The sequence below is a fragment of the Triticum aestivum genome, chromosome 7A, assembly GCF_018294505.1.
Source record: "Triticum aestivum cultivar Chinese Spring chromosome 7A, IWGSC CS RefSeq v2.1, whole genome shotgun sequence".
Lineage (NCBI taxonomy): Eukaryota > Viridiplantae > Streptophyta > Magnoliopsida > Poales > Poaceae > Triticum > Triticum aestivum.
In genome coordinates this window covers 35,379,399-35,389,994 of record NC_057812.1, presented here as the reverse complement: position 1 = coordinate 35,389,994, position 10,596 = coordinate 35,379,399, and the positions used below count along the sequence as shown (strand labels likewise).

Genomic DNA, 10,596 nt, shown 5'->3' with positions numbered 1-10,596 from the left:
ATTTACATGCTTCCTAATGTTTTGTAGGCGTTTGTGTTTGAATTCAATTCAAACAGCTAATTTTTTTTTAAATTCTGCAGCGTCGACAGCCGCGGAAGAACACGCCTTGCCGACAGTGAGCATAACATGATGATCAATACTAGGCAAGGTCCGCAACGTGAGATCAGTTTGGAAGCAAACTAGCATGGCACACTCGGTGGCCACAGGTCAAGATCATTGGCGCTTCAATGGTGTCGATGCTCGCGGGTGTTGACACCCGAAGATTTGTGGGAGAAATGAAGATCGTCAAGCTCGGACACGGTTGGATGGAGCATAGCGGGAAACTATAGATTAGGAAGCATGATTTGTGTTTGGAAGCATTACTTCCACGTGATTACTTTTATGATTTGTGAAGCAACAAAAATTTCCTTATATAACAAGATTGTATCAATTGCAATTTCATTACTATTTGGGTGGAATCAATTTTATAGTTGATGGAAGCACAAGATTGAAGCTTTTGAAACAAGCGGAAATATGTTTTTTTTGACAATGCGTCATCATTCATGTTGTGCTTCCACGTGATTTCTTTGTGAAGCAAATTTTCCTTTATGCGGATAAGATCGTTTCACATGCATTATTATTATTAGTTCGTTGGAAGCAATTTTATAGTTGACGGAAGCACGAGAATGATTCTTCTGAAACAAGCGGAAATATGTTTTTTGAACAATGCGTTGTCATTCAAGTTGTGCTTCCACGTGATTCCTTTGCGAAGCAATTTTTTCTTTATACTAAAAGATTGTTTCACATGCAATTTTAGTACTATTTGGCTGGAAGCAATTTTATAGTTGATGGAAGCACCCGATTGATATATACTTTTGAAACAAGTGGGAAAATGTTTTTTTTTCTATTTGAAGGAACTAAATCACTGTTTGGTTATATTTTACTAGGATATAGGTTTGGAAGCAAATATTAGGAACGAAGCTGGAAGCAAATATTCAGTGTCTTGCTTCATGCTTCCTTGATCGGGGAAGGATCAATTAACGAACTCATCGCATATTTAGTGGAGGACAGAGAGGTTAGCGGCCGGAGGCACGTAATTAGTAGTGGAGGAAAAGAGACAACTCACCACCTGATTCCTTTCTACTGGATCGGATGAATAGCATGGTTTTAATCCTACGGTCATCGAATAGTCTGGTAGATGAACTCCTCGAGGAGGTCTTCATCCGCCTCCCCACGGCCGCCGACCTCGCGCGCGCCTCCGCGGCCTGCGTCTCCTTCCGCCGTGTCATCGCCGGCCACGTCTTCCTTCGCCGATTCCGCGTCCTACACCCGCCGCCTCTCCTCGGCATCCTCTGCTGGGATCTCACCCCGGCGCAGCCGCCCCACCCTTCCGCCGCCGCAGCGGCCACCTTGGCCGGCGCCGACTTCTCGTGCTCCTTCCTCCCTCCGTCCCGCGACCGCTGGTGCCTCCGCGACGTCCGTGATGGCCGCGCCCTTTTCTCCCCCGCCCTCGAGGGGACCGCCCGTTTTCCCGACTACCACTATAACCCAAGCGATCTGGTTACGGAGTTCGCCGTCTGCGACCCCCTGCACCGGCGCTACCTGCTTCTGCCCTCCGTCCCCGACCATCTCGCCTGTCAAGCCCATCCGCCGGACATCCTGAAATGCGAGCCCTTCCATGCTCCTCCCGGCGACCATGAGAAACCATCGTTCAGAGACTTCAGAGTGATGTGCTTAGTGTGGTGCAAAACCAAGCTCCTCCTCCTCGTCTTCTCTTCCTGCGCCGGACAATGGCTCGCCGATCCTATTACTTTTGAAATGTTTCGATGCGCAGCGCCGCACACCGCTACTACGCCCATGGTTGCTTCTGTTGGCAGGTCTATAATGCCAACAAGTTGCTGGTGCTGGACGCACGCAGGATGGAGTTATCTGCCGTCAACCTTCCGTCTCCACCTGGCCGTTATGGGCAGCAGATGGCCATTGTGGAGGCAGGAGAAGGAAGGCTTGGGATGCTTACTATCTGTGATAAAATTCAAAGTGATGCATATCATCTCTTTTATGCTGTACAGTCTAGGGATGGGAATGGCGCAAACCAGTGGCAGTCCAAGTCCCTGATCGCTTTGCCGGAAAATTATGGCTATTGCATCATGGGTGTAGCCGGTGGATACTTACTCCTATGCGGGTATCCGGAAGACAACAGGCCAATAGTAGCCTATTTTTCACTGAATCTCCAGACTTTCCAGGTTGAGTGGTTCTGTCAGACTGATGATTATGTCTTGATTGGTGACCTGTATGCCGACCTCCCACCGTCCTTTTCACCGCCAACTCTTTGAAGTGGTAAGTCTGCCCTCCATGCATCCTTAATTACTTACTTGGCATGGATATGGCATTGCAATTGCAATATGATGCAAGTGTTAGTTATATGGTAGTGTGTACATTATTATTCTCTACTTTGGCAAACAGTCCTGATTTTATGCTGATGTGGCCAAGTTACTTTCCACCCTTTGAAACACTCATTCATATTGATTGTCAGTGTTTAAATGACATTCTAATGGGAGTAAATGGCACCGGCGGTCCGAGAACTTGCGCTGCGGGTGCACTTAAGTCACGGTACTTGCAAATCGGAAAAACCTGTCATAGAACTTGCATTACGGGTGCAGATAGGTCGCACAGGTCATCTGAACCGGCCAGCTGCCCGGTTTTCTCCTTCTAACGGTCAAGCGCGATAAATTTGTTCACGACTTTAAAAATATATGCGATTCGTGACTTTAAAAAAATGTTCGTGAACGATAAATTTGAAAACTATTTGTTCACGACTTTAAAAAAATGTTTGCGAACGTTTCAAAAAATATATTCGTGATCCGTGACTTTAAAAAAATGTTCGCGAACGATAAATTAAAAATATTTGTGATTAGTGACTTTAAAAAAATGTCCAGGAACGAAAAATTTGAAAATGTTTCTGAATGATGAATTTAAAAATGTTCATGAATGATTATTTGAAAAGTATTTATTCACGGCATTAAAAAAAGGTCGAGAACGATAAATTTGAAAAATATTTTTGATTCGTGAACATTTTTTTAAAGTTGTGAACATTAAAAAAATTGGGATTCACGACATTAAAAAAAGTTTGTGAACGATAAATTAAAAAATATTTATTAAAAATATTTATGATTCGTGACTTGAAAAAAATGTCCGCGATATTTTTTAAAATGCTTGCAAACGATAAATTTGAAAATGTGGTGAATGATTAATTTGAAAACTATTTGTCCACGACTTTAAAAAAAATTGAGAAGGATAAATTTGAAAAATATTTGTGATTTGCGAACATTTTTTTAAGTTGTGAACATTTAAAAAAATATTTGTGATTCTCGACTTTAAAAAAAGTTCACGAACGTTAAATTAAAAAATATTTATTAATTTTTTTTGTGATTCGTGACTTTTAATAAATGTCCACGAATGAAAATTTTGAAAATGTTTGCGAACAATAAATTTGAAAATGTTCATGAACTATTAATTTGAAAAATATTTGTTCATGACTTTAAAAAATGTTTGCGAATGATAAATTTGAAAAATATTTGTGATTTGCGAACATTTGTTTTAAGTAATCAGCATCTGATGTTGATTACTATTTCTCGGGTTATACCATTGCTCCTGATGTTGCTAAATTTGACACCCAAAAACTGTTGAGACATACAGTTCAACAGAAACGTATGTGTAATAGGAAACATGAAAACTATTGTGGACTGCACTCGACTACGATGTCTTTTTTCGAGAGTACACCTAGGCGTACCATAACTTTATAGAAGGCAGAATTTAGTTACAAGAAAGCTACCGCTCGATACGAACAACGAGTGTAGCACGAACACCACACCCGGCAAGACAACAAACAAACACCACCGCTAGGCAAGCTACAATGCAGAAAGCCTATCCTAAACTGATACATAGCACCACGTCTCGACCGACGCCGGACACCTCCGAAGACCACACTCCCGCAGAACTTCTCTTGTCAACGCACCATCCACCCTGAGCGCCTAAGAGAAAGTGGCAGATGAATGGCAGGACTCGACCCAATCCGGAAAGACATCGCCTTGGATTCACCGATGACCAACGTACATAGCGCCACTGAAGATCAGAAAAGGATAGCGGCGAACACCGGAGGAGAGCAACGAGGAACCAGTCGTGTCTCCAAATAGATGGCAAAGAGCTAGTTCGCTAAAATAAAAACAAGACAAAAGGCACTAGAGCCTCTGATTTTCCGTTGAAAGAGATGAGTAGGGTTGGAACCTGGGTGGTTGGTGGCACAACCAACTTTACCCAGCAACGCAACGCCCTAGTGATTCCCTAATTTCTCTAAAAATTTTGCTTCAGCCCTTGGTTTTGCATTCTCAGTTCCTGCTTATGTAATGATGGCTTCTATCTTATGCCTCTTAATTAGGCATCTACTAGTCTATCACTGATAAATAATGGTAGGCTTCTACCTAGTGGCAGCTTATAACGTCTTGGTTGTTTTAATAAATCAAACTTATTAAATCAACATTTTATCTCTGGTGGCTTGCATAACATGCAAGTGGATAGGTCAATACTAAATTGTTGTGATAACACACATGGATCCAGATGCCGTGCTGGTGTTTATGCCCAGAAATATAACTTCAGAAACATGTTTGTGTGGTTTGCAGGCAAGAGTTGGCTTTATGAGCATTCAATCAAGCTGGATACGCTTCAGCATAATGACTATTAGTGACACTCCAAAAGTAGATGTTTGTATCGCATACATTTATACATGAAAAACTTTGTATTGTGGCAAGTTGGAATCCTGGTTCCCACTTGGTATTTCTTTCTTTTTATAAAACAGAGAGGCTTAGGGACACATGCTTTGTGTTCTTCAGTTTGTTTCAGTTTGATACTTTCTTTGAGTTGTCGTATCTAAAGTCTAAACAGTAAGCCCCCCTTCCCTCTATAACCAGGACCTCTGCAGGCCGGCAGTGCATTGAACCGACACATGTAGTCATGCCATGTTCTTCCAACACAGTTCTTCATGTAGCTGAACAATCAGAAGCCAACAACAAAGCATTTAACCAAACACTTGCAATATCATCGAGCAGAGGTAAGGTGATAGGCTGAGTGGTGACTAATTGACCATAAAAAAAACCATGTGGTTAGCACGCCCAGTCTTGGATCAAGATGATGAGAAGTCAGGTCCTAATAGCGGTTTAAGTGAGACAGCCCATCATGTTGACCTTTGCCTTTAGTCAGGTCCTAAAAGAAATTCGCTCCGGCAATGTCTCCTCTCCATCTCCCACGACACCTCTCTCTCCCTTAGTGAGCATCTCCCCTTGATTTGCCTCCAGAGCCCTCCCTGTTGTTCAGCGGCCTTCCCTTCTTCCACTATTACTACCTTTCTTGGACGCCCATCCTCTATTCTGATGGCAACTTTGATCATCTGGTGTTAATTTGGGCCCAATGAGCTTTCTGTTGTAGCACTCTTGGTGTGGTGTTAAACTGCATCGCTCTTCCTTCCTAAAAAAAATGGTGTCGCTCCTCCGTCCTTTCACGAGCAAACCAAGCATGAGGGTCATTGGTGCATGAACACATTGCTTCCACTGCGATAAGATTAAAGGGAGGGACAGCAATTAGTGTTGCCAACGTGGTTTCCTGATTTACTGTGAAATTACCAACATTGTTTTCAAAAATCAATTATCAATTAATGCAATTTGTCTCTAAATCAATTTCAGTTAATGCAATTCATAATTTCATTCCTAATTGATCGACGACGTGGTTAAAATAGCATGGGACCTTACATATACTCCTAGTTGGTTCTTAATTGGTAGAGACAATTCAAATTCCGAATATGGCTAATCCTAACTGTTTGCGCGCGCAACGCGAATCGGCGCCGTTGCTGGGACATGTGGATGCGAGCAACCATGGACCATCTGGTCCCACGCAATTACCCCTCTTCCCACTTTCCTTGGGGCATACGGCCGAAATACAATCAAATCGTATCTGCACCATGCCTATGACCTACCCCGCTCACACGTTCCCTCAACAGCCAGCCAAACTCCTCCTCTCTCTCCGTTATCTCAGATCCAGCCGCCCCTTCCATCTCCTCTTCCACAACCGGCCACCGTCCCGATCTGAAGGTCTCCGACCAGATCAGCCTCCTCCCCACCACGGCGTGCGGCGAGGAGTCCCCGGATCGCTCGCCGTCACCCAGTGCGGTGCAGATCTGGTAGTCCGCCCTCACCAAGCATTCGATGCGTTGACGGCTCCTAGCACCAGATACCGCGACGAACGAGCTGTGTTCTGCCTCCTCCGGCTGCCGAGGACCACGGACGCCACTTCGTCTCACCGGCTGGCTCAGCATCAGCACCGGCCACTACTCACAGGTAATCCCCCATTCCCCGCTTGCCAAATCTAGGAGTTGTATTACTAGGTAATAAGGATTGGGATCGCTTCTTCCTGCTTGCCCATGATTTGTGTTACAAATTGATATGGATTTTTATTGCAGGTGTGCAAAATTGTTGCTACGTCATGGATCTATCACTTTTGCTCTTGGTCTTGTGTTCTCCAGTGCGTGATGAATTTGTATGATGCGGGTGCTATTCAACTATTCTTCCATTTATTCTGTTTCTTGCTTCTGATTTGATCTTTCTAAACTTGCCTACTTTCAAGGATGATGATGAAATGGAGGCTGGACGACGTCTGCCACACGAGTTAACATGCCAGGCTCCTGACTTACTTTAGTTCATGTCTTCATGGCCAGCAAGTTGTCCTGGTTCCTGCATAGATTGTACTCCCTCCGTTCGGAATTATTTGTCTCGGAAATGGATGTATCTAGAATTAAAATACGTCTAGATACATTCATTTCTGCGACAAGTAATTCCGAACGGAGGGAGTAATTTTGTAGGCAGAATTATACAAGAACTTTTCGGATGTCCCACTCATACTTTGCAGAATTTTGACGAAGGACTTGTATGTTTTAACAGAACTCTGTTTTACAGAGTAGACACTCTGAATAAATTGCTGACGAACTTTATTTTTGTATGTAACCTGGGTTCTTTTTTTTGTTAATGTGGTGTCTGGAAACAAAAATGGACATAAACTTTATTAGTACCTTTTTCGAACTCTATCATCAAAACCTGAAGAACTTGTTCAAAGTTTTCCTTATTATAAGTTCTTCAAAAGAAGTGCTACTAACGTTCTTCAAAAGTTCTGAGCTACAGTAGAGTTTCCATGGCTAAGTTACAAAGTTTGGTTCTTGTTTATACAATTTCTTTCTCTTGAAACAAACTAATATGAAAATTAGGACATTTTTTGAATCCCAAGGAGCAGTGGTTTTTGTTTATACCATTATTATAAATTCTTCAACTATATTTTTATTCATCACTTGCCTATCATTATAAATCCACATTCGAAATTTGAATCCAAATAAGGTTCTAGTACAGTCTATGGTACATTTGTCAGGAATCTGTAGTGCTGGTCCCGCATCTGTTTGAATACGGCCTGATATACAAGCACTAGAATATCACGTGAGGATGAAATACCATGCATGCCTGACAACTGGTGGGCCAACCTGTTGGGACTGCATGCTGGATGAGCGGCAAGGATACAGGTTGTGCGCGCATACAGTTAGGAACTCCTGGAGGAGATCTTCCTCCGGCTCCCCGCGGCCGCCGACCTCGCCCGAGCCTCCGCGGCGTGCGTCTCCTTCCGCCGCGTCGTCGCCGCCCACCCCTTCCTCCGCCGATTTCGCGCCATCCACCCGCCGCCCCTCCTCGGCATCCTCTGCGGCGGCCTCACCCCCGCCCAGCCGCCCCACCCTTCCGCCGCCGCGGCGGCCACCTTCGCCGACGCCGACTTCTCCTGCTCCTTCCTCCCCCCGTCCCGCGACCGCTGGTGCCTCCGTGAGGTCCGCGACGGCCGCGCCCTTTTCTCCCCCGCCCTGCAAGGGACCAACCACAATTACAACCCCAGCGATCTGGTCAAGGAATTCGCCGTCTGCGACCCCCTGCACCACCGCTACCTCCTGCTACCTGTCCTCCCCGACCATCTAGCCAGTCAAGTCCATCCGCCGGACACCGTGGAATGCGAGACCTTCTTCGCTCCTCCTGGCGACGATGAGGACTCATCATTCAGAGACTTCAGAGTTATGTGCTTGGTGCGGTCCATAACCAAGCTCGTCCTCTTCGTCTTCTCTTCCTGCGCTGGAAGATGGCTCGCTGATCCGATCACATTTGATGTGCTTGGATGCGCGGTGGTATCACGCCGCTACTACGCCCATCGATGCTTCCGTTGGCCAGATTTATGAGGCTGGCAGCATGCTTATGCTTGACACGGGCAGCATGGAGTTCTCCACTGTTGACCTCCCACCTTCATCTGGCCCTTATATGCCGGACATGGTCATTGTGGAGGCAGGAGGAGGAAGGTTTGGGATTCTTACTATCTCGCATCAAATTAAACGTGATGCATATCATCTCCTGTATGCCGAACAGTCAAAGGATGGGAATGGCGCAAACCAGTGGCAGTACAAGTCCGTGATCGCTTTGCCGGAAAATCATAGCTATAGCGTGGGTGTAGCTGGTGGATACTTGCTCCTAACTGGGTATCCGGAAGACGACAGGCCAACAGTAGACTATTTTTCACTGAATCTCCAGACTTTCCAGATTGAGTGGTTCTGTCAGACTGGTTCCACATGACATTGCAATATGATTCAGGTGATAGTTTCTTGGTAGGGTGTGTTACCATTCTACTTTGCCAAACGGTCCTGAATTAACGCTGATGTGACCAAGTTACTTTCCACCCTTTATATAATACTCACTCATATTGCTTGTCGCCTTGTCGGCATTTAGGTTCTGCTCTAATGGTTAGTACATGTGTGCAAGAAGTATCTGTTTCTCGTCTTGTGAATATGACTGTCATCAATTTGAGTATCATACAGAAATAGTAATTAGCATTGCAGTATGCACACATTAATCTGGATTTGGACATGTGTTTGCTACTTTCCCTTGAGCGATTTTTCTTACATATTTTTTTCATCATTTTTAGTTACTTGTTAAACCGTTTGCTTCTGCTAGGGTCCTTCAGCATGCTCACATTCTTCTCATTGCCGGTTCATTCCTTTAGTTGGTTGCTTTGTGGTGAGATGCACTCGTCAAATTGCATACAGAACCTAGTGTTGTGACATTAGTAGCACCAAGCACCACTATCTATTAAAAGAATGGCACTCTGCACCTCCTATTCCAAATTTTGTTGGATTTGCAGTGTGACACGAATGTGGTGGTTCTATGTATTTTACTCCTTTTGGCTGGTGAGACTCGGTTCAGCTAGGGTGCATGAGGTAGCATGTTAAATTTGTGTTCGGACAGTTGGGAATGTCACGTTTTATTTACAAAATAGTTCTGATAACCTATATGAATTCAGATGCCGTGGTAATGCTTATGCCCAGTAATATTTCTGGTCTTGAGCTGCAAATACATGTTTCATGGTCAGATAACTTTAGAAACATGTTTGTGTTGTTTCGCAAATGAAGGTCAAATTTGAGCGTTTCAATCAAATTCGATGCTCGCCTGTTTGGCATAATGACTTTAGCGACCCTCCAAAAGTAGATGTGTTTATTGCCTACAAGTATTCGTGAAAAAGTTTGTATTGTCACAAGTTAAAATCCTCATTCCAATTAGTATTTTCAGTCCAATACATTTCTTTCTTTTTATGAAAAAGAGAGAGGCTTTAATACATTTTTTTAGTTGTCATATCTAAGCACACTTCCCCTCTATAATCAGGACTTGTCCAGAGAATAATGCTGATGACAAAGGACCCACAAGTGCGATGGCATGTTAAGGAGAATAAATGCAATTATTTGCAGTTCGACAACAATTTGCAGGTGTGAGAAGATACTGTCTCTTTGAGCTACTGAAGAACAAGAAGCATGCAATGGATGTCTGTTGCATTAACCTTCCTTCTTGTGCTATTTACGCTGTGCTTTTAAGCCTCACAAAAGATTAGGCTACTATCTTATTATGTGTTCACCGCCTGACTATGTGCAGCTTTCACTGCCTATACCGCAAGCAAAACCAGAGAATCGCTTTACTAATGTATTCAGGCAGTGGCCCAGCTAGGTGACTTCCGGCAAGCAAGCTATATTGGCCGTGACAGCCCGCCACAGTAGTGTCTTCCTTCTTGGTTTTGGAGGACCGAACATCGCTCATAGTATTTACAAATGAATGTCTGTCTTGGTTCGAACTGAAGTTTTGATGTTTCAATTACCCCGAAAATAATTTGCTTTTGGTGATGTTTGATTCTAGTGTATATGCTATACCCAAAGTCTACCTGTTCTGAACATATCTTCTCTTTGCTGCACATGTACTTGCAAAAATGTGCGACGATCCATATCGAGAAAATCATACTACAAAATTTCTGTCAGACGCCAGCTTCACCGATTTTTGTCCCTCCGGTTGAGCTATGGCGATTGGCGGATGCGGCGCAGGTCAAAGGGGACACGGACTAAATCATCATTTCGATGGTGAATCACACATACCCACAGTTGAAAGGCCACAACCCCTCTCACGATGAAAACCATGGAAGTTCTGGAAACGATTGGAGCAAATCTTGAGTTTGCTCGTT

At 44.1% G+C, this 10,596-nt stretch overlaps 2 protein-coding genes and 1 pseudogene across 3 annotated transcripts; all 3 read left to right on the top strand.

Annotated features, from left to right (window-relative positions):
• Nucleotides 1–1,140: 1,140 nt before the first annotated feature.
• LOC123152907 (uncharacterized) lies at nt 1,141–1,708 on the top strand (annotated as a pseudogene).
• A 4,263-nt stretch (nt 1,709–5,971) lies between these two features.
• LOC123149715 (uncharacterized) lies at nt 5,972–7,020 on the top strand. Of its 2 annotated transcripts, none has more exons than XM_044569427.1 (3): nt 5,972–6,362; nt 6,485–6,546; nt 6,649–7,020. In XM_044569427.1, the coding sequence occupies exons 1-3, from the start codon at nt 5,987–5,989 to the stop codon at nt 6,718–6,720; spliced, it is 510 nt and encodes a 169-aa protein (XP_044425362.1). In that variant the 5' UTR covers nt 5,972–5,986; the 3' UTR covers nt 6,721–7,020. The 2 variants fall into 2 exon arrangements, with proteins under 2 accessions (XP_044425362.1, XP_044425361.1); XM_044569426.1 differs by having other exon boundaries at nt 6,485–6,561.
• Nucleotides 7,021–7,424: 404 nt separating this feature from the next.
• On the top strand, nt 7,425–10,235 carry LOC123152906 (uncharacterized). The gene is made up of 3 exons (XM_044572287.1): nt 7,425–7,466; nt 7,610–8,690; nt 9,756–10,235. The coding sequence occupies exons 1-2, from the start codon at nt 7,425–7,427 to the stop codon at nt 8,282–8,284; spliced, it is 717 nt and encodes a 238-aa protein (XP_044428222.1). The 3' UTR covers nt 8,285–8,690; nt 9,756–10,235.
• Nucleotides 10,236–10,596: the final 361 nt, after the last annotated feature.

Bases quoted from the DNA above. Each gene is read 5' to 3' on its own strand.
- LOC123149715 (XM_044569426.1), top strand. From the start codon at position 5,987: ATGCCTATGACCTACCCCGCTCACACGTTCCCTCAACAGCCAGCCAAA. The intron at 6,363-6,484 runs GTAATCCCCCAT...TTTTTATTGCAG, and splicing joins GCACCGGCCACTACTCACAG to GTGTGCAAAATTGTTGCTAC. The intron at 6,562-6,648 runs GTATGATGCGGG...CCTACTTTCAAG, and splicing joins CTCCAGTGCGTGATGAATTT to GATGATGATGAAATGGAGGC.
- LOC123152906 (XM_044572287.1), top strand. From the start codon at position 7,425: ATGGTACATTTGTCAGGAATCTGTAGTGCTGGTCCCGCATCT. The intron at 7,467-7,609 runs GTTTGAATACGG...GCATACAGTTAG, and splicing joins GTAGTGCTGGTCCCGCATCT to GAACTCCTGGAGGAGATCTT.